Here is a 21,800-nt window from a genome sequence, read left to right as displayed (position 1 = left end):
AAGATTATAATTACTTACTTACTTACATGGCTACTTCCTGTTTCCCATATCCTGTAAGCAGTTTTTTTTATATCATATCTACAGATAATCGAATTTTTAAAGCGTTAACAATGTTTCTGTTAAATTGAGAAATTTCGAAAGTATAGGAATGTATTCAGTTGACATAGGATAACAATTTTCTCTCCAAATCAGATGGGCCCAAATCTTCACTGATGGTCGAAAACCACTAGAATGCAGTACCGGACAACGACTGATCCTGACGAACGTGACGTACGAGCAACAAGGTCAATACATATGTCTCGCTTCGAACAAGATCAATGGGAATGTTCGAGAAGTGAAAAGCGACCCCGTGCTGTTACAAGTAGTTGGGGCACCCAGGGTAAGGACACATGGATCGTGAAAAATTGACGAGTTTACAAGCAAACGAATGAAAGATCGAAATGAAACGCATCAAATGAATTTCCAACAGTTCGATCGGACGAACATTAGTCCACGTCGACGGAATTTGTTACAAATAAATTCATTGGAACAAACTGGATGACTTGAAATTGATCGGCTTTCGCATCAGAACGGGTAACGAGTAGGAAAAACTAAAGACTGTTTTTTACGTATTGCGATGGTACTTATAGATACATACAGATAAATAGAATCGGTTACAAGCTTTTATTTGGAAATCAATTTTAATCGGTGAACAAACAATTCCAATTCCGAGTCCAATTTCGATGTCGATGACTAATTAATGAAATTATTTTATATTCGATTGTACAGCGTGTTCATCGATCTGTTAATATCGATATACATATGATACATATATACGTAGGCATACGAACGCATATAGTTCGAAGAAATTTGTGAAACGTATGTCGTAGGTGGTGAAGCCGGCTATCACGGAGAAGTTTGTCGTTGCAACGACCGAAGGGAGCCCCGCAAAATTAGAAATCAGACTGTGTTCCGATCCGAAGCCTCGACTCGTGGCTTGGGAATGGGGCAGCACCAGACTCCACGCCGGTTAGACTAGCTCTTCTCCTAGCTCTACAGCCAAAAGTATTCCAGTCTTTGGTTTGCCCTTTCAGTTTTTTTACGTACGTCTCTTCTCGCTAATTGGCACTTTTTATAACTAAAATCCTCAAGCTTTTTTCCACCTAATTACCTCCTCTTTTCTCGCATTTTTCTTCTATCTATCTATTTTTTTGTAGACTTGTCATTATCGACGAACCAATTTCAGTCTCTCAACCCATTTCACTCTCTACACCTTTAACTTGATCGATGTTCGGCCCAATTTCTTTACTTTCAGTTGTTTTTCTCGTTTTATTTTCCGCCAATTACCTATCGATGGTTTTGCAGTTTAAAATACTGTGTCTGAGAATGATTGCTTCATTTTCTCATTGCCAATAGGTGATTTCTTCTATTCCCATTATGTACCTACAACTCCTTTCATAGGAGCCATATCAACTCCTTTTCGTCGCGATGACGAAGAAGAGACGTGATCACTCTCAGAAACAAAACTGTATGTGTTTCGTAGAAGATTGACATGCATATGTATACGTATATCTACATATTCGGTATTGACAACTACTACGTACCTAAATGTTCATAGGCGAAGTCCTAGAATCGCGTTATCGAGCACTGGATTTGATACCATTGGCTGTAGAGGATTGTTATACAGCCGTTTTAGAGCTGACAAGAGCAGTCAAAGAAGATCAAAGACTGTACCACGTAATCGTAGAAAATGATCGTGGAAGCGATCGACGAACCCTGATGCTAAGAGTCGATGAACCAGGCCAGGTAATTACCTATAGCGATAACTTTGTTGAAAAAAAAACAACATTACCGGTATTTAATTAACGTGGCCGAACACATACTAAATATTGTTTGCACGAGACGTACGCTATTTTTGTCGCAGTGAAAAGCTTTTCCTCCGTTCTTGTACGTGTTACAGATTCCACTTGTTATCGGCGCTGTCGCTGGGTTTACGGTGCTTTCGATCTTGATAATGGGATTCGTTTGTTTCTTACGTTCAGATAGATGCTGTGGCGCAAGAAATACGATGCCTGCGTTGCAACAAGTGCATTGGTAAGCACGAGATGTTTCGCTTATTAGCTGGTTATACGTCAAAGTAATTTACATGAAAAGTATTGAATGTATATGCTCCTTTCAAAACAGTCGTATACACTAACACTTTACTCCATGCATTCTTTACATCCTATTATTACTTTAATTGCATAGATGTACTGATAGATATACTAGATTTATGAAATTGTAACCTGCAGTCGTAGATAATTCGCATAATACGCGAAAAAAGAAATGAACCGAAACAAAATTTGTCCGAAAGAAATTGAAAACGGATAACATGGTCCATTTCAGTACGAAGGCTTCGAATACAATGATCGAGGATCCTCGTTTAGCCGTGGATACGATGGAACGCGCCTGCCAGCAGTTCGCGCCGGAAAAACGACCCAATCACGTTTTGAAGCCGGTCCCGTCGCAACAATATCAACAAGAGTGTTATCAGCATGATCCTTCACACCAGCAGCAACACTATCAGAGGCACCATCATCACCACGGGCAGCCTCATGGACCACAATATACACTACAGGTTAGATAAGTAGATAGAAAAAAGAAAAAACGCAGAATACAAGCTACTCTCCCAAAGTAAAGTAAAATCTGACCTGATACAAACATCACCTACACATATAATTACTGTATTGTTTGCTTGAAAACTCAAAACTCGTTTCATTGAGCACTATATTTATACATACAGATATTATGTTTTATGAATCGGCGAACAAAGAAACAATAAAGAATTCACCTTTAATTTCATCTAATTCGTAAATATTGACTTTGAACAGTTATTATTTATTATTATTCACTATGTCGAGAATATTAATACTCATTATAATGTGAGATCGTTAAATTATTCTGTTACTGTCCATTTATAAGTATTTTAAAGGACATAAACGATACTATTATCGTTACTACTACAGTCGTGACTTAATTTTCGCTGCGTTTTGTTCATCAACACTTTACAGACATATCGTAGAAGTTAGAAATAAAAGTTGTGCACACAACGTTATTATGTATGAATAGAATAGACTATAGACGTATAGATTCGATTAGCTGAAAGAGTGAAATGGCCCTGATTCTCTGTCACGTACGAAATTGCACATAAAGCAGCTGTATGATATCTGTCTAGTTGAAAATAAATATTTCTGACCATTATGTAAGATATACGTAGAATGATAGAATTTGCCTGTATCGGTGATCGTTGCTATCTCACATGCACGTGCAATGTTCTCATAAACCGATTGATCTCTATCCTTCAAAATCCCTAAGATAAACATTGTGCAGGGGGAGCAGCTGTTTCTCAAACCAGATCGGTTAGCGACGCTGAAGCCGCATTGCAAGATTGAGAAGCCACCACAGTATACAACGTTCAAGCCAAATTCAAACAACTGAAGGTTTTACATTTACATAGTTTCTATTTTATACATACATGTATTGATGTAAACATGTGATGTGACATGACTGATACATGCCGACGCTCACATATGTACGTACACACAAACGTTCGCGAGTAAACGAATGGAAAGGAAGATTAAGAGAGAAAGATAAAGATAAAAAACTAAAATCGACGAGACAAAGAAGTTGTAATTTGCTCTCTTTCCTTGTCGTTCGTTTGTATAATTCATCGAAACAGATTTACGTAGAAGAGACAATTTTTAGTCAACAGATGTACCGTAAATTTACATGTTATTCTTTTTTTGCCGCGCCCCAATTTCATTCTTGTACATACATATGTATGTGCATATGTAAATCCGACGGATATTGTCGTTCGAACGCACAAGAGAACATTAATCACTGGTCATCCAAGAAATCAAACTTCGGCGGTAATGTTACTGTGTGCATCGATAAATCTCATTACGAAGACAACGTTTTTCAGATTTTTCACACATAATACTGCCAGTATGTTCCAACAAAGATGACCTATGCGACTTAAGAACCAATCAAAATAAATACTAGCTGTATAAATCCCGTATTTATAATGCTTACGATAATGTTGTTAATAAAAATGTGATTTTCAGCAGTTACTGGTTTTATTAATGTTGTTATTGTTATACAAACTTCTAGATGATAATTTACGCAGAGGATATGTTTGCGCTCTATCGAAAATACTTTATTTAACGATTCAAATGGTCATATGACATGATGCTGCATTTTTATTCCCTTTATCCTGTCTTATTTTCAATACATCATTTGTATTGCCTCCTTTAACCAATTTCATAAATGTTGTATTATATAAAATAAGCATTTCTAAAAGTAAATAAAGTGTATTTTTCTATAAAAACTCATTAATTATCAATAAAATTGAAGTTATTACAGACATGAAATATAAATTAATTCCTGCAATTAATAACATCGCAATTTTTTTTTAATAATTGAACAACTTAAACATACATTTTTATTTTGGTCAAACAATTCAGTTTTTATATGTGGTATACATAGATAGCTAGTTTGTTTTCTGACAATTTATTAACAAATTGAAAAATCTATTAACTTCAAGGATCATTTACAAGGGAGCACTCGACAAGTACGTATGTATAACTGACGTAACAGTCGTAATACAAGATTTCCCTTCTATATAGCTTTGCATAATTAGTGGCTCATAGCCATCTCATGGCGTAAACCTCGTGTATTCGTCGTGTTAGAAGTTGAAAAAAAATCCGTACCGTACAGACAGGAAGTTGCACGAAGTAATCGACCAGCAGCGTGTGCAGTTTACAAATTGATACAAATTTAACGTATCATCCTAGAAATCATATTTCAATCTCAATAGGCGAATGTAAATTCATATAACTGTAGTCATGGCGGTACGTGTACAGTTCGAGAATAATAATGAAATAGGCGTCTTTTCAAAGTTAACAAATTCTTATTGTCTCGTAGCGATCGGTGGTTCTGAGAACTTTTACAGGTATTAATACATACGCATGAGTACTTTTTTACCTTTCATCATATCGGAATAATCTATTCGAAATTACGTTTCGACGATACATCATTTCTCATAAACGATTCACCGATATTTCGTAACCTATAAGTTACGTTGACACGAGATGTTCTAATTCTTAAATTTTAATCAAATTAATATTATAATTAATTGCAGTGTATTTGAGGCAGAATTAACCGAAACTATTCCTGTAATTCATGCATCAGTAGCAGGGTGTCGTATTATAGGTCGACTATGTGTTGGTAAGTACAATATCAAAATTTTAATAAGTTAACTACGTTTAAAAAAAATACTTTGAATGATGAAATGAATTCAAACAGGAAACAAAAATGGCCTACTAGTTCCAAATACAACAACAGATACGGAATTACAACATATAAGAAATTCATTGCCAGATAGTGTTGTAGTACAAAGAGTTGAAGAAAGGCTTTCTGCTCTTGGCAATGTGATTGCGTGTAATGATTATGTAGCACTGGTGCATCCTGATCTTGACAGGGCGAGTACTGTTTCCTAACAATGATCTAAACTTTTCATTTTTTATTGTAATATTGGGCACTTCTGTTTTACAGGAAACAGAAGAAATTTTGGCAGATACCTTAGATGTAGAAGTTTTTAGGCAAACTGTGGCAAGTAATGTGTTAGTAGGTTCATATTCTGTATTGTCTAACAGAGGCGGCTTAGTACATCCAAAGACATCTATACAAGATCAAGATGAATTGTCATCTTTGTTGCAAGTACCACTAGCTGTAAGATAATTTATAATTAAATAACCAACAAGTTGAATAGGGAAATTTAAACACTTACTATTTTGTTGAAATATCGTATAGGCAGGAACAGTAAATAGAGGCAGCGATGTTATAGCTGCAGGAATGGTCGTGAATGATTGGGCATCTTTTTGTGGAATGGACACAACATCGACAGAACTGTCTGTTATTGAAAGTGTCTTTAAACTTAATGAAGCTGCTCCAGCTGCAATTACTTCAACTATGCGCGCGTCTCTTATAGAAAGGTAAGTGTATTGTTCAATTTTAAATATGAACGTTATTCGAATTATGACGGTGATCGTAAAAACACCTCCGTTTTTACTGTTTATTTCTGCTTTCAGTATGTCTTAAAGGAACTCTATGTACTCTCTGGAAGAGGACAAAAAAGAGTTGATGGGCGATAGATTGTACTATGTACATGTACATAAATCCAATATTTATGTTAATGCAGTTGCACAAAGCAATGCTGTGCTTTCATTAGAAACAGAAAACTACAGCAACGTGTTTCCTTTTCTATTCCAGTTTAGATTATCTTGGAGTTCTCCTCATAAAATATTCTGTATTAATGTTTATATAAAATGCAACGCTAAGTTCTCCCTTGGGAGAAATGTTTATAGTCAAATATCTTTTAATACATTATAAGGTGTACCTTAAATGAAATTATAACTCAAGAGCACCCCTTATAGTTTGTAAGTACGAGAAATACTTACCTCTTCGTATGACCAAGAATAATTAAAATTGGATAATTGTGTTCAGAAACAATAAATTCTATCCATACCATTTAAATTTTAAATACTAAAAACGAGAATATACGATGCTTCTTAATTCTAAAAACTACCTTTTAATGTATCAATTTATAAATATAACTACATATAAAACGGAAATATACTATTGAAATATATTTTAATTAGTAACATTCTCTTTGAGTACAAACAGTTATTGTGTCAAAAATGTAAATCATTTCAATTCTGATTCTAATTACCTTACATAGTAAATGAACTATTGTAAACAACATTGTGCGGACCAGCCTGCTAATTAAATTTATTACAAATAAAAAGGAGGGCAGTCTGGATTTTATTAATTTTGATTAACAAGACTAGAGTAATGGTAATTGTTCAGCAAGTAACAACTCGGAAGCAGCAACGGAATTTGCACTCATAACTAAAGTGATGCCTGCCTGGTAAGATGCAGGAATACGAATATGTGTTGCACCACTTGTTGCATTATTAAGCTGTCGTCTCTGAGTCATTGCTTCCCGTATCATATTTACAACTTGCCCTAGATGAGAAGTATATTAAAATAAATTGAATTGAGAATCTACAATTTATCAACTGTATGTACCAAACCTTTTTAATTAAACGTACCGAGAACATTGAACCTCCTCCATGTTTGATCCATAGTAGCAAGTGGTGTTAAATCTGTATTGGGATTCCAATGAGCTAACACATCTGCTTTTCGTACCAGTAAAACGCTAGGACTTACAAGTTGATGCCAAACATACTAAAATAATAAACGGAATTTACATATCTGTTTAATTTATTACATATATTAAAGAACTAACCTGTTCGGGCAAGCATTCTAAAGGATTGGTTAAATATATTCCTGCTTGTCCTACACCAAAAATCATTTGATGATGCCATGCATCTGGAATATTACATCCTTCTCCGCAATGTTGTAAATTTAACGTTGCAATAGGTGCAGCACCTACAGTGAAATATAAAAACATACAAATGTGAAAAATAAATTTAAACAAAGAAAAACATTGGTAGTACTTTACAGAATTATGTACATACCTCTAGAAATCCAGTAATGTAACCAATGAGACAGAGCGACTTTCCTTTCCGGATAAAAAGCAAAAAACTTTGTTATAACCGATCCATTTGTACACAAAGCTATTCCACGAGCCAGATCCCTGTGAGTCGATCCTGCTATCGATCGACTGAACAAATATCGCGGTAACGGTGTACCTGGTTCTCTTTGTCTAGTATTTACACCTTTTACTAACGTTTCCAATGAAAATGATACGTTTAAAGCCAACTAAAGCAAACAATAACATTTGGTTTATTTACAATTGTTAACATTTGACATAGATATATTGTTAACGCTATACATACCAAAGCATTTATCGCCGAAGTAGCACCGCAAGCGGACGTTCCAATTTGTGTTACTTGCTTTACTGTTGCTTCATGTTCGCTCCATAGCATAACTTTCTCGACAGGTATAAGACCATCCAATCGTTCATTGCATAATTCAGTTTCCTAGCGATGAAAAGTTTGCACTAATTATTAGTGTTACACACGTTATGTCGTTCTATTTCAAGTTATAATAAAAAGCATATTAACTAGATTTGAGTCACCACTTTGACTGAATGCAGTTTGTTTATTGAGCATCAGTTTCTTTGCCATCATGCGATGATACAGGGTTGAACTAAGATTGACCCTCCTAGAATTTAAACTAGAGCTTTCTGGAATAGAAGCTGCAGATGATTCAGTCCATAATTCCGATTCTACATCTCTGTTATCACCAGGTGAAATAAGATCTCCGCTTGTATTGTGATATCCATATGACTCTCGTAAAGGACACCTAGTGTTGCGGTATAATCCAGATGTTTCCCATTTTCCTGCAACATTGTAATAATTAAGAGTCTCTTATTTTATAAGATTTTTGTTATATATTATTTCATACCACTTGCATCACTAGCACTCGGTATCCATGGCAAAGAATAACTGGATTTTGCGCTCGCCTCCAGTATAGATTGGCTACTAGTACTTGGCTGGAGTCCTCCAGGATTTACATTTTGTACACTTTGTTTCGGATGTTGAAGCACAGTTGTGATTCCTTGTCGAGACACAACTTTACCACTGCTTAAATCATTTAATACTGGATCTGATTCTACATTGTCTAGTGCTATATTTTGTATATCTTCATTTATAGAGGCCAAATCACTGTCTCCTGTGTCCTATATAAATAATATTATTACAAGAAGTAATATTGGAGTTTTATCGCAATAAATCAAATACCTGCTCACAAGAAGGCCCAGGATCAAAGTCCATTTCCAAAAAGTCCATCTCTGGACTTGATCTACCGCTATGATATTGTCCTTCCTCTTCTCGTTCTTCTGCTTCTCCTTCGTTTACTTCTTCTTCGTTTACTAAATGAACTGCATCATTGTTTCCCTTGTATGTGTAAACACAATAATCTTCCCCATCCGACATATCACCCTCATTGCCAGAACTCGAATCTCTCCTTTCGTTATGTTCCCTTTGCATATTCTATGACGTACAACAGTGAAAATTTGATTAGAAGATAGATATATGGAAATATATAAAAACAAACAATTACCTTCTGTAATCCACTTGGCCCTGGTAGTTCTCTACTTCCATTAATATTAGGTCTTAAAAAACAGCATGTTCCTTGACTTGTGGAGCCTATACTACCTCCTATATTATTTAACACGCATTTAGATCCATAGGACCTGGATATCCAGGGATTATCCACTTCAGGACTAGAGTCTGAACTGCACGATACTTTTGATGGACACTTGTCAATTCCAGAAACATAATCTACGTTATTTTTCATGTCGATATCCTCAGTTGGTTTAAACATTGCCAAATTTGATTGTAGAGTGGACGATGCTGATACTGAATTATTTAAATGTAAACTAGGACTTGACACAGAGCCAGGATTACAAGAAACAGACATACAAGTATGATTCAAATGAGCATTACTTTGACCAGAAGATAAATTTAAATGTATCTGTGGCTTAGGCAAGTTTAAAGTGCTTGTATTTATTACAGTCTTATGTTTTAATTGACTTGTAACAACAGCATTTATAGACTGAGACTTGATGTTGTTGGTACTTAAAAATATGGATGATACACTTGTATTTAATGTGTCTTGATTTGTATCTTGATCCACAGAATTAGGGAAATTAGATCCAGTAGCTTGTATGGATCTTGTACCATTAGCCAATGCAACAGCAGACAGAAGATTCTTAACAGTATGGTCGTCCAATTTCTCATTCAATTCATGTTGTTCTCCGCATAGTTTATCTTCCAGCTGCACAACTTTAGATGGTTTAATCGACTGTTCAATCGATTGGTTACCATTTTTCTTTAAATTTCCTTCCACTCTAGTCTCTGTTTTGTTCTGATTATTACTTGTACTCTCCTCAGAATTCATACTATCTTCAAGAGGCAACCAATAAGTTGTCTAAAAAAATGGATTAAATGATTTATACTAAGAACAATATACAATTTTAGACAAAATTATAAAAATGGTAATTAATAATTCGTAATTAAGGAAAAATGAACGAAAAATTGCATTAAGACAAGTATAATTATTTAACGTATATCAGAAAAATATGTGTCAGTCTTTACCTTCGAATTACTTTCCGTCAGTTTTACGATTATGCGTATTATAACATCAGTTCGTGTTTAAACAAGCTTAAATTGCAATCAACTGAACATATCAGTCTTTGTACGTTAGCTTTATTAAAAAATTGAGGATTTGTTATTCTGCTTGGGAAAATGCTGTTATGTCAAGCGAAAAGAAGGAAAGTTCTTACTAACATCTCTCGTATTAGTTCCGGAAGTCAGCTGATTGTTAGAAACAACTGTAGGTATGTATGAATTTCATTAACATTTTGATATCTTTTTTAAAGTAAATATTTAGTTGTTAGTAGCGATGAGTAACAATATTATGCGACGCTATTAATCACACGAGAACTCGAACAACGTTAAAGAAAAATTCTCCCGATTCGTCTCGTATTAATGCAAGGCTATCAGTGTTTGCAACATACATGTATTGTAGAAAAACTAGTATATACAGAATTGTATATACTACTTTATCTATCAATTCTCTGAAAAAGAATACTATCTATATTATAAAAAATCAGTTCCAAGTCAGAACATTATAATGTAAAATATAAACGGTCCGAGCTTATAATCGACAGAAAATCTTGACCAATCGTGAAGAGTTGTGTTCATCTATAATTGCGATTTTCATATTAAATAAAATGATTTTAATAATAATGCATGGAATAGTCGGTGTACGTAGTAGGTATGTATGCATGTAAATACATAGATACACAGGTCTTATGATAGAAGTATTTAAATTATTTATTTTCTCACCCTGAAAAAATTCGGATATGCATACACATGCATACATCATATATAATGTGTGTGTGTGTGTGTGTGTGTGTGTGTGTGTATATATATATATAGATATCAGTAGATATGTACATATGTATATTTTTGCATTCATAGGGCATACCCGTTACGTATGCATGCACCGTTTGGTGGAATAGATAAATATCTAACGTATTATCTAGAAATAAAGATAACGTCAACGAAATCAAATGTGAAAAGTCCAAGATTATCAATTTCTAGCCCTAGGATCATGTTTCCTTTAGTAGCTTTGTTATTTCGATGGTGATGATCCGATTCAAATGAATAATTTTTATTTGAATTTTTCTTTGAATCGATCGAACTATGCATTGAATTTGAAAGTTATAATTTTTAAATTTTATATCTTACGACTTTAATAGGTAGTTAAGTGGATAAGTCAAACGCATACGATCATTTGTACCTTTCTTCGCGTAAATAGAACTCCAAGTTACTCAAGTGTGAGGTTACTGAATTCTTGTTTATACCAAATACCAGATTGATTAATTAAACATTACTAATAATGAATATTGTGCGAATTAACTCAAGGAATGTGATCTTTATTCTTCTGGCGATTTTGTCAACTACTGTAAAACAGGCTTACATGGGCTATGGTAAAACATACAATAAAACAGTTTCTTCTGCTTTATCCTATAACAAGCTATTATTATTTCTCAAAAAATACGTTTATTACAGATAGCATGATAAATTATGCATTAAAAGAAGCAAACGCGAATTCTACTCCAGCATACACAAGCAAAAAGGTACTAGAATTACTGTAAAATCATTTATATAATAGAAATAATGGTGAAATAATTTATCATCTGTAGGAAGAGATTGCAAGATTTTGTCCAAGCGGTACAGTTTGCTCAGAACTAAATGGAGAATGCTTAAGATGTAATTTAAATCCCAATTGCATATATGGAGCTGTATATGTTGCTAATTGTACTGTTTTAGAACACATCGATTGTGTTGTAAGTAATAAATAACTTAATATGCAAACCTAATAATAATAATGATAATGAACACATTAAAATTTAAGGGTGAGCAAACTTTTGAAAAAAAATACATATGCCGGTATTGTTATCAAACGGAACATTGGGAACACGAGTGTCAGCAAAAGAATTCATGTAGTTCTGTAGCTTCTCCTCGACAGTATTACAGAACAAATTGTACAGTAAGCAGTGATATACTATGTCTTGGAAGACGTACATTCATGAAAAATTTACTATGTAATTGGACGGTGGGATATCGTTGGTCTACTGCTTTGCTATTAAGCATTACTTTAGGAGGTTTTGGAGCTGATCGGTACATTATATTCAATGATTTTATGTGTATTAACAGGGAATGGAAACAGCTTATTGGTATAAATATATTTTACAGATTCTATTTGGGTCATTGGCAAGAAGGAATCGGCAAAGTGTTCAGTTTCGGAGGTCTTGGTGTATGGACACTAATCGATGTAATACTTATTTCTATAAGATATTTGGGACCAGCGGATGGATCGTTATACATTTAGATGCTTTTAAGTTGAATAGGAGATATATGTCTTGTGAAAGGGACAAAATTTGTTGCATGTACGAATTTTGCTAGTTGCTCTTACAATTAGAATTGAAAAACAAAGCCTAACTTTATTTTCAAATGGAAGGTAAATGCTATGTACATATACTATGTAGATAATGATGTTGGAAATTATTATACTCTTTCATATGTCTAATCTTTGCGTTAGTCTTTAAGATGTTACCATTATGCATAGAATTTTCATTATGTGTAAATCCTAAATTAGTATTGCAAATATATTTTTTTTCAAACTGTAGAATAAAATACTGATTTCTAATATCCTAATCATATTTATTTTGTTAAATATTAATTTCATGTAATTATTTTGTACATTGAAATCTCTCCTACGATTTCCTTAATTTTTGAAACCGTTTAAAATTTTTTAATTAATGCTTCGACGTAATTTCGTGCTATGAAAGTACCTATGTATGTACGTAGCTCAGTTCGTAGGTATTTCGAACGGCAAATAAGAAGATTTGTCGTGTAATACAGAAGTCTAAAATGTATGTATCTGCGTACCTAAACTGTCGAGTTTGTCGAGTTTGTCGAGTTTTTATGTTACACTATTTCTGTTTTATAGGATATTGTCCAATTAAATTGAAAGTATTTCTTTTATTTGCTACAACCTCTATAATGAGAATCGATTAAAATAATTGGAAAGGTAAGGGAAGTATTATGCGTATATAGACGCAACCTGAGTGCGAATAATGAGCGTAAAGTTGAGAACCGAAGATAACCGACAGTGAACGGAGAACGGTCTGTTCCATTTCCGAGCATCGAGTTGGTTGCCCGCTCGCGCGCTCGCCTACCCGCCTACCCGCTCGTCAGTCGGTTCGTCCGTCCGTCCGGTGGAGTCCTCTTGAGGTCGAAACGATCCGATGACAGTCTCGTCGCGCCGGTACTTTCTTCGCTTCGACGTCTCTATCGAATTCGAAATTATCAGTGCGATGTTGACAATGGCCGCCAACGAATCGTTTCGTCTGTCATAATTCTTCTATTGTAACAGCAACGTTCGTTACGAATGACAAAGTCAAAGAGTGAATTATACGTGTGAAAGAAATGGAGTAATAGTGCTACTTGTTATCCCGTTCTTCTTTCTTTCTCTATGAATATTTGAATGTTGCTTTTGCCTTTCAACCTTACATGTTTTCGATTCGCATCCTCGATAGCGTCCTATTACTCTACGTGCCAGTGTACGAATACACGAATACGTATGCGTTGCATGCAGCGAAAGTACGAATCGTGACGAGACCTATGACGGCGCGTAGTGTCGTTTAGAAGTGCGCCTACGTTCGTTGCCCGAGATCGATAAAACGCTGGTGTTGCTACTGAAAACGAACGTTCGCTTGCGCGTGCCAATCTGTGTATCCTACACATTCTTGAGGAAAGGAATACCAGAGTACGATGATGGAAATAGCGACAACGATGATAATGATCATGACGCCGACGCCGACGACGATGACGATGACATCAAGAAAGAGGAAATATTAAAAAGACATTGGTGAAAGCTACGAAGGTGACGGTGGCAACGGGACCAACGACGATATGGTGTTACTGCAATGGTTAACAAACATGTCTATGATAAACGTTGACGATGACGGAGATATCGTTGACTTGACGTTATTTTATAGTTCGTACATAAATACGAATAGGTATAATGGTTGTTGACGGATTTCGAAATAGTAAAATTACGTCGCGTCATTTAAAACGTGTGCATCGTATACACTGTATGCGCGTGGCGGATGTGACTTTAAGTGCGGTTTTCGCGACGCTTTTAGATCGTACAAGTAAAGTTGCATGCATACGATGTCGTGTGTGAGAACTTTGCAATTGTATTCTTCTGCTACGACACGTTTGCTAAAGAACACGGCGTGGTTGCTACCACCGACGCGACGTCGTTGTTATTGCTGCTGCTGTTTTTCTTCGACAAAACTGACGTAGAATCGTTCGGAAACCCTCATCAATTAGTGATTTAAGAAAAGCGATCGATCAAGACTGAGATGACAATGTGAGCATATACATCGCGGTATTTCCGTCGCTTGGCAATGAGATTGCTAAATGTGAAAGAAATATCGGACGAGAGGTCGAATAACGCTGTGTGTTTTAAGAGTAACGGATAAATGTAACGTTCGTATTGTGAAGAGAAGGGAAAGTGTGCACCCTGTGCTAGAAAAAGACAGGGCGAAAGAGAAGCCCCGGTAATAATGAAGGAGCACGGAAGCAAACTTCCGGCGGAGCAGCCTGCGAAAATTCAACTCAAGTCGCTACTGAAGAAACCTGGTCAATCTAAAGCTGGGTCTCGAAAGAATCGTGTCGTCATAAATGAAAAATTAAACGAATTCTTTGCGGCGGATTATATAATATTGATAAAAGAAGAATGTTGCGCAGATTACGAGGAAGATTGCGATTGTTGTTGCCAGGAGCATGAACTGATACGACTGGGGAATTGCAAGGAATGTCGAGCTGAATTGAATCTTCGACTGGGAGTCTCCGCTGCCGCTGCCGCTGCCGCTGCTGCCGCCGATAACAATGGTCGATACGGCTGTGTAGAAAGGGACGAACAGAAGATCCATGAAAATGCGACAAGAAAATGTGATGGCGATCAGTTTAACTGCATGGAATTGCGTGTCGAGGACGAAGATGACGAAGAGGAAGAATACGAGATGGAGATCGATGGTGACGAAGAAGAAGAGGAGGAGGAGGAGGACGATCGTGATGAAGAAATGGAGGAAGAAGAAGAAGAAGATCACGGACAAGATTTAGAACAAAGACGAAAAACAGAAGCGAAAGACCGAGAGTTGGATACAGATAAAAGAGGTAAGAAGAAAAAAGAAAGGATGATTGATGAACCAAAGGAAAGGGTTGTTCGAAAACGAATAATCGAAGGAAGCTCTTGTGAAACAAACGTCTCTGTTGTATCGCAGACAACGTTGTCGGCATTTTTACCTATAGGGATAGACTCACCGTCACATCCACCTTCACCGCCGCCACCGCCACCGCCGCCACCGCCACCACAACCGCCGCCACAACCGCCACCACCACCACCGCCACCACCACCGCCGCCGCCGCCACCACCACCACCACCACCACCACCACCATCATCATCATCATCATCATCATCATCATCATCATCATCATCATCATCATCGTCATCATCATCGTCATTATCAGCGATATCATCATCGCCGCCTCAACCACTGCCGTCATTGAACGGATCATCTTCACTTTTGTCACAACAAGAGCATCAACAAGAAACACTAAGTCCACCGGAGGGTTATAAGGATATTTATTCAAACGGTGATCTTTCGAAAAGAACGGAACGTTGCTTGCAATCATCGTTAGACTATCTTCGTTGTCAACAAACAAGTGAGTGGCGAAATGTTCGGTATATTATGTATATACATATTATTTTAATCTTAATTGTATAAACGCAACAATACGAATGAATCAGTGACGAAAGACGTGTCCATTATCGTGTAAACATATGTACGATTCGTTCTTTTCGTCATTTTCCGATCAACGAGACGATGGATGACGATAATTACGTAGTCGTTATTCTTTTGTAACAGCAAAGTAGCTTTACAAAGAACGTACCCTTATCCCTTGATGTTTAGGAATGTGAGCACTGAGCGATACGTTTGCAGCCACGCAGTTGCTCGCGCTCGCCGGAAGTACAGCGTAGCGTGACTCCGGTGTTACACGGCAATGCACGCTACCTCAAGAGTAAAAACGCATACGTTCCAAGATATAAAAATCGCCTAATTTTTTGTACACAATTTGTTGCCTCATTTACTTTCAAAAATTCCTTATGATCACACGGCACGTGATTTCGAATTTTTCCATCGTATGCACATTAATGTACACAATAATTATAATATATATATAAACAATCTGTGCATAATTTATTTTGCAGATGCAAGCTTGAAAGAAAGATTTCACCTTGACGAAGAAATATCAAAGAATAATTCTGAGAATGTAAGGACATCGAGTGAACGATCGAAACGGACACCATTGTCTACCAATAGCAGCGGTACGTTCAACCCTTTCCTTCTATAATTTATAATAATCGAATTTCTTTTCTGACATTTTCTGACAAGTAAATTATCGAATTGAATGACACGTCGTCTAATACATACAAATATGTTATTGATTTGCAGAGGCACGACAGCGATATCTTGTGGAAACGATAACTATGACGACTGTTACGGAACGGCGCATTGTACGTGAAATCGCACACGGTGAAGAAGCGGAGGAATCCGCCGTTCGACGACGAGAAGATATTGATCCATTGAATCAGAATAGAAGCGACTATTGGAAGAAAGAGGTTTCAGAGAAGAATGCAAACTCTCACGATACAGTGATAACAACGACATCGACGAGTATAACGATGGCAGCGACAACTACGACAGCGGCAGCGGCAGCGGCAACGGCAACTATGACAATGACGTCGAACATTAATACCAGTTGTACAAGGAACAATAATGAGCGTGACGCTCGTAATCAGGAATCTTCTCGATGTCTTCCCGTCACTAATAACCATCATGGGACACCGCAAACACAACCTACGAAGATGACGAACAATACAAAAGGAGAGTCGGGTTGCGAGAATTGGTTTGTTCAAAACGAAGCATCCTCTGACGTGAGGGAGCTCTCTCTTGTGTTTAAGCTCGGTAATTCTTCTTTAGCTGGCAATAATAGCTTAAAACCAAATTCTGCTGTTAGGCAACTTGTTAGGCAACTATTTCCTAATCCGAAATTCGTCTCGCCACCACCGGCGCTTCTTGGGAAATCGGTCGCTTCGACAAATTCTCTAGATGAACAACGACAAAATAATTCAGGATTTTCCGTTAGCAACGAAAGTCTGCGTTTACTCGACACTTCGAAAGGATTAAACATCTCCGAAAATCGATGCGCCGATTCCTTCGATGAAGAATCTGATTTAATTAGAAGAACTATCGAAAGAAATACACTGCGAAGAAGTCTTCTCGACAAATATCGTACACGTTCTCGAAAGAAGAATCTGGCATCAAAAAATTTATCCTTAGAGGAGCGAATTCGTCAACTGACTTGCGTTGATCAGGAAGAAGAGGAGAATGTTTGTTCGAATTCAAGGGAGGTCACGGATCCGGTAATGGATCTAGATATCGATAACACCGAATTATTGGTGCGTGCTTCGCCCTCGGGACAGGAGGAACCTCCTCCTCCTCCTCCTCCTCCTCCTCCTCCTCCTCCTCCTCCTCCCCCTCCCCCTCCCCTTCCTCCCCCTCCTCCCCTTCCTTCTTCCGAGGATGAATTGTCGTCAACGGTAAACGAGTTTCCACGAAATTCGATAGTGGTTACTGAAATTCCGGTATCAGTGTCTGGTACAACGATATCAACTGTTACAGAATTCGGTACGTTCCCTGGCATGACGACGTTTGCGACAACGACGACAATGTCAGCTCCATTACCAACAATGACGATAATGACAACGAAGGCGGCAACAACAACTGTGATAACGACAGCAACATCATTAATACCGACAACGGCAACAATTACGGCTTCGAATTATTATAAGCGACATTCTCTGGGCTTGGGTTTGAATACTGTAACAACCGATCGTTCGCACGATCATCATTCAACGTACAAGAAATTAACGGATCTGTTCGTGCATAAGAAAAATTCGAATACATCGGAGCTTAGTTTTGGAAATGGTGGAAAAAATGGTCATGTTGGCAAGGACTATCGACGAACGAAAAATTCTTTAATAAAAGCGAATAATTCGGATGTGCGTAAACAGTTTTTAGCTAGTTTGGCGCCGCTATCGTGCGTAACGGTTAACAGTACCGACACTAGGGAAGACTGTTATCGGCTCGATTCTAGAACAATGATTAACGACACCCGCGATTTACCGGTAAACTATGATATTGTTTCGCCGTACAATTTGGAGAAGAATGTTGCAATCGCTTTATGCGATAACGTAGAACGCAATTATGTAGGTCCACCGGATGTTACGAAAGGTACGCCAGTAATTGTTGACAAACTCGATATTGGAGACAATACAACCGATGAATTGTTGGCATTTGTTGAACAAGATAAATTTAGAATTGAAAGAATAAGACGACGTTACAACGAGGTTGAAGATCATCGTTATCTTCGTATCGATGATACAAATAACTACGTAGACACTGTTGCCACCGATGATAGAACTGCCGACAGTAAACACGAAGGAGACACTAATCGAAGACAGATGCACGGTCCCATTCTTCGTATCGACACTGAACCCATAATTCGTTCTAACGAGATACAACGCGATATTAATCCTCGCCTTTACGAGGATAACGACGAAAGCAGAAACAATGGAAATTTCAGAAACGAAGGTTGTGCTAACGCTAACGGTAACGAGAACAATGATGATCACGATCATGACGACGACGACGACGACAACGACGACGATGACGATGACGACGATGGCGGTGACGAGGACGATGAATTAAATGATTACGGATTTAACCGTAGACCGTCGGTAACGGGTATTAAACGACGATTATCGAACGATGTTGATGGTACCTTTCGTCGAACGATTTCCGGAAGTGATAGTTCTAGGTCGAGCTTTCGTTCTTCGATTCCAACGACGTCGTCAACAGTGTTTACAACATCGACAGCAACGACGACAGAAGCGACGATGACAACGACGGGGACAACGGCAACAACGACAATTTACTACGACAGTAATGGTATGAAAATTGATGGTCGAATAGGAACAGCATCGTATGATGATGAAACGGTCGATGATGTCGAACGGTCGCGTTCTTTTGTCGATGCTACTTTAATTGGCAATGAGCGAAATGCAAATACTATCGACAGAATGAACAATATGCAAAAACAAATGGACGACATTTATCAGGCTATTATAGAGAATACTAACGTCACGGCTGAAAGTTCGCTATTGTGCGACCCATACTCGGGAGAGATGCTTACGCATAGGCATGTTCAAGTACCAGTAACCGATGCAGCGTTTCGTTCTTATCGAGAACAAGGTAACAACGATCATCGATACTATCGAGGAGAACAGTTAAACGCAACAAATACGCGGACCTCGCGGAGTGTTGCGTCTGGAACCGAGGAAATTGTCAGCAGCATCGAGAATGGTGACAATTACATCAACAGTTTTCCCGATGGTGTTCAAAGAGATCAAGTACCTGTCGTGACTACGCTTTATGATTACCGTTGTAATCTAATGCCTACTATGAATACCGGATTGGCTACCAACAGTAAATGTTATCGTACAATGTATTTTGTACCGTACAACGGTCTCTCCGACCCAACTTATCAAAATATTCAGCGTATTTTACCGACTCATCCATCTCCTAGTTATGCTGCTCACATCGAAAGATATCCCTATCCTCGACTGCCTGTGAACGAACAACAACTGCAAACACGATCGCAACTACCATCTATGTCACGCCAACGTTCGAAATATTATCACCTAGAGAACCGTTCGCTATCGCCGATAACAAATTTAACAACTCCTCATCAGGACGTAGCTTCTCCTCTGGTAGTCGTTTCGAATCCACTCGGACAGCATTCCACATCCTCAGACACTACCTCCCCTACGTTAGACTCTCGATTAACTTCAACGATAATCTCGTCACCTGATCCTGTCACGTTACGCTCCACGCGACAGACTTTGCATCTTCATTTGCATCACCATCGGCAATCTCCCGAAGATTTTCGAATTGCCGATGTTGCATTCTCTACTTCTGTTCCTCGTGCCGCCACTGCTATTGGTAATTCACTGCAACCTCAACATCACCATCATCCGCATCAACATCATCGACATCAATACCACCATCAACCTACCTTTTATCGTTTACCATCAACGATCGCCGCTGCAGCATCTCCCTCTTCCACACCCTCTTATACCGTGATTGCACCTTCAAGATTCGTCGGTGGCACGGGCGGAACGACAACCACTGAAAGTTCTTACCGATTTTATCAAGTACAGCTAGGCCGCACGGTCCTCGCACCTTCGTCTGAATTACAATCGACGCAAACACTTCTGACTTCTACCTCTGCTGCAGTCGTTCCTTCTTCTTGTCCTTCCACTTCTTTCGTTCAGCCACCGTTGGTATCCTGTTCTTCCTCCGCCTCCTCATGCTCTCCGATCTCTTCCTCTTTCTTATCCTCTTCATACCCTGCCTCTTCCCTACCTCCACCCTACTCTTCCTTGCCTCCAATCGTTACAGTATCTCGGCAAACGTCTACAACACGCGGGCTTCCGAATCACGTTACTATTCGAACGGTGCCTAACGATGTTATCGTCAATGTTTCCGTATCTTCTATACCCTCTATACCTTCCTCCTCATCTTCCTCTTCTTCCTCGTGTTTATCTTCTTCCTCTTGTTCTTTCTCCTCCACCTCATCCTCATCCTCCTCTTCTTGTTCATCATCGTATTCGTTGCAAGTTCCTTGTTCGCCTTCGAAACTACAGCAACAACGAGTTATGGCTCCTTCCTACGCAGTAATAGAACGAGGCGTACCCGAAGGTGCTGCTAGTGTACCTTCTCACGACGTATCGCAAGCAGGAATGTTACTTCAACCCGATTCTTATGTCACGCATAATCCTACAAGCGGTTCTATACCGACACATGCACAAAATTCGGTTTATTATGCAATGAATGTTTAGATCTACCAAATTCAACGATCATTCCCCATTCGGACACAACTGTGCCAATGAAATAAAATATGGAATCCGAAAAGCCGATAGACAGTCGCATCTGACAAGTTACGTTATCCTCTATGCAAATACATACGTACATAGTTATTACGTATGTGCATATGTACATATGAGACACAGGGGTACGTATTGTCTTGTTATATAAACGATCCTTTCGATGATCCTCTTTACCATGATATACCAAATAGTACCTATGTACCTATATCCGATTACGATGATAACGATGATAACAGAACTGTCGCATTGCATCGCGTCGGTTGCATCCTTCTTGTATCGTCGCATACGTAAGTGCATACATCATTGTTGCGTTCAGAAATCATAATAGCGGTATTGGTATCCGATGCGAAAATCTTTTTTGCAGAAATCGCGTATATTAGGTCACCGATTCTAGTCATGCCGACACGCGTGTACGCTAATAACTAACAAACATCAACCAAAGTGCATACATTGGAAATGTTTATGTATATATATATATGTATCTACAACTGTAACTGACAACGGTCATTTACAATAGATTCAATTGAACTCTTGCGTTAGAATTGATTCATCATCGCCATAGCGATTACCATTGAAACATACTTTCCTTACTT

The 21,800-nt window shown here is 37.9% G+C and overlaps 5 protein-coding genes across 6 annotated transcripts in view; 4 read left to right on the top strand and 1 right to left on the bottom strand.

The window, feature by feature from the left end:
* The window catches only part of LOC143186014 (irregular chiasm C-roughest protein), a 58,005-nt gene extending 54,535 nt beyond the window's left edge, over positions 1-3,470 (top strand). Inside the window, exons 8-13 of the mRNA XM_076389368.1 lie at positions 193-379; positions 870-1,008; positions 1,598-1,785; positions 1,940-2,073; positions 2,365-2,596; positions 3,349-3,470. Coding sequence (XP_076245483.1) covers positions 193-379; positions 870-1,008; positions 1,598-1,785; positions 1,940-2,073; positions 2,365-2,596; positions 3,349-3,456 — 988 coding nt within the window. The 3' untranslated portion in view covers positions 3,457-3,470. The remainder of the gene's footprint in view (positions 1-192; positions 380-869; positions 1,009-1,597; positions 1,786-1,939; positions 2,074-2,364; positions 2,597-3,348) is intronic.
* A 1,193-nt stretch (positions 3,471-4,663) lies between these two features.
* On the top strand, positions 4,664-6,250 carry Eif6 (eukaryotic translation initiation factor 6). The gene is made up of 6 exons (XM_076388844.1): positions 4,664-4,969; positions 5,159-5,244; positions 5,323-5,498; positions 5,572-5,748; positions 5,830-6,011; positions 6,108-6,250. The coding sequence occupies exons 1-6, from the start codon at positions 4,863-4,865 to the stop codon at positions 6,115-6,117; spliced, it is 738 nt and encodes a 245-aa protein (XP_076244959.1). The 5' UTR covers positions 4,664-4,862; the 3' UTR covers positions 6,118-6,250.
* Positions 6,251-6,637: 387 nt separating this feature from the next.
* On the bottom strand, positions 6,638-10,587 carry LOC143185660 (uncharacterized). Its single transcript, XM_076388843.1, has 10 exons — positions 10,146-10,587; positions 9,109-9,978; positions 8,787-9,038; positions 8,452-8,725; positions 8,109-8,386; positions 7,881-8,024; positions 7,560-7,803; positions 7,328-7,470; positions 7,131-7,266; positions 6,638-7,044 (listed from the first exon to the last, which is right to left on the bottom strand). Exons 2-10 carry the CDS (start codon positions 9,946-9,948, stop codon positions 6,863-6,865), a joined length of 2,493 nt encoding a protein of 830 aa, XP_076244958.1. The 5' UTR covers positions 9,949-9,978; positions 10,146-10,587; the 3' UTR covers positions 6,638-6,862.
* Positions 10,588-10,691: 104 nt separating this feature from the next.
* Amx (TM2 domain-containing protein 3 almondex) lies at positions 10,692-12,747 on the top strand. The gene is made up of 6 exons (XM_076388845.1): positions 10,692-10,827; positions 11,315-11,545; positions 11,628-11,695; positions 11,762-11,905; positions 11,974-12,239; positions 12,315-12,747. Exons 2-6 carry the CDS (start codon positions 11,455-11,457, stop codon positions 12,448-12,450), a joined length of 705 nt encoding a protein of 234 aa, XP_076244960.1. The 5' UTR covers positions 10,692-10,827; positions 11,315-11,454; the 3' UTR covers positions 12,451-12,747.
* Positions 12,748-14,061: 1,314 nt separating this feature from the next.
* On the top strand, positions 14,062-21,161 carry LOC143186105 (uncharacterized). 2 transcript variants are annotated; one of them, XM_076389532.1, is made up of 3 exons: positions 14,065-15,308; positions 16,405-16,521; positions 16,649-21,161. In XM_076389532.1, exons 1-3 carry the CDS (start codon positions 14,696-14,698, stop codon positions 21,157-21,159), a joined length of 5,241 nt encoding a protein of 1,746 aa, XP_076245647.1. In that variant the 5' UTR covers positions 14,065-14,695; the 3' UTR covers positions 21,160-21,161. The 2 variants fall into 2 exon arrangements, with proteins under 2 accessions (XP_076245648.1, XP_076245647.1); XM_076389533.1 differs by lacking the exon at positions 16,405-16,521 and having other exon boundaries at positions 14,062-15,308.
* Positions 21,162-21,800: the final 639 nt, after the last annotated feature.

The sequence above is a fragment of the Calliopsis andreniformis genome, chromosome 12, assembly GCF_051401765.1.
Source record: "Calliopsis andreniformis isolate RMS-2024a chromosome 12, iyCalAndr_principal, whole genome shotgun sequence".
Classification (NCBI taxonomy): domain Eukaryota; kingdom Metazoa; phylum Arthropoda; class Insecta; order Hymenoptera; family Andrenidae; genus Calliopsis; species Calliopsis andreniformis.
This window is presented reverse-complemented; position numbering and strand designations above follow the sequence as displayed.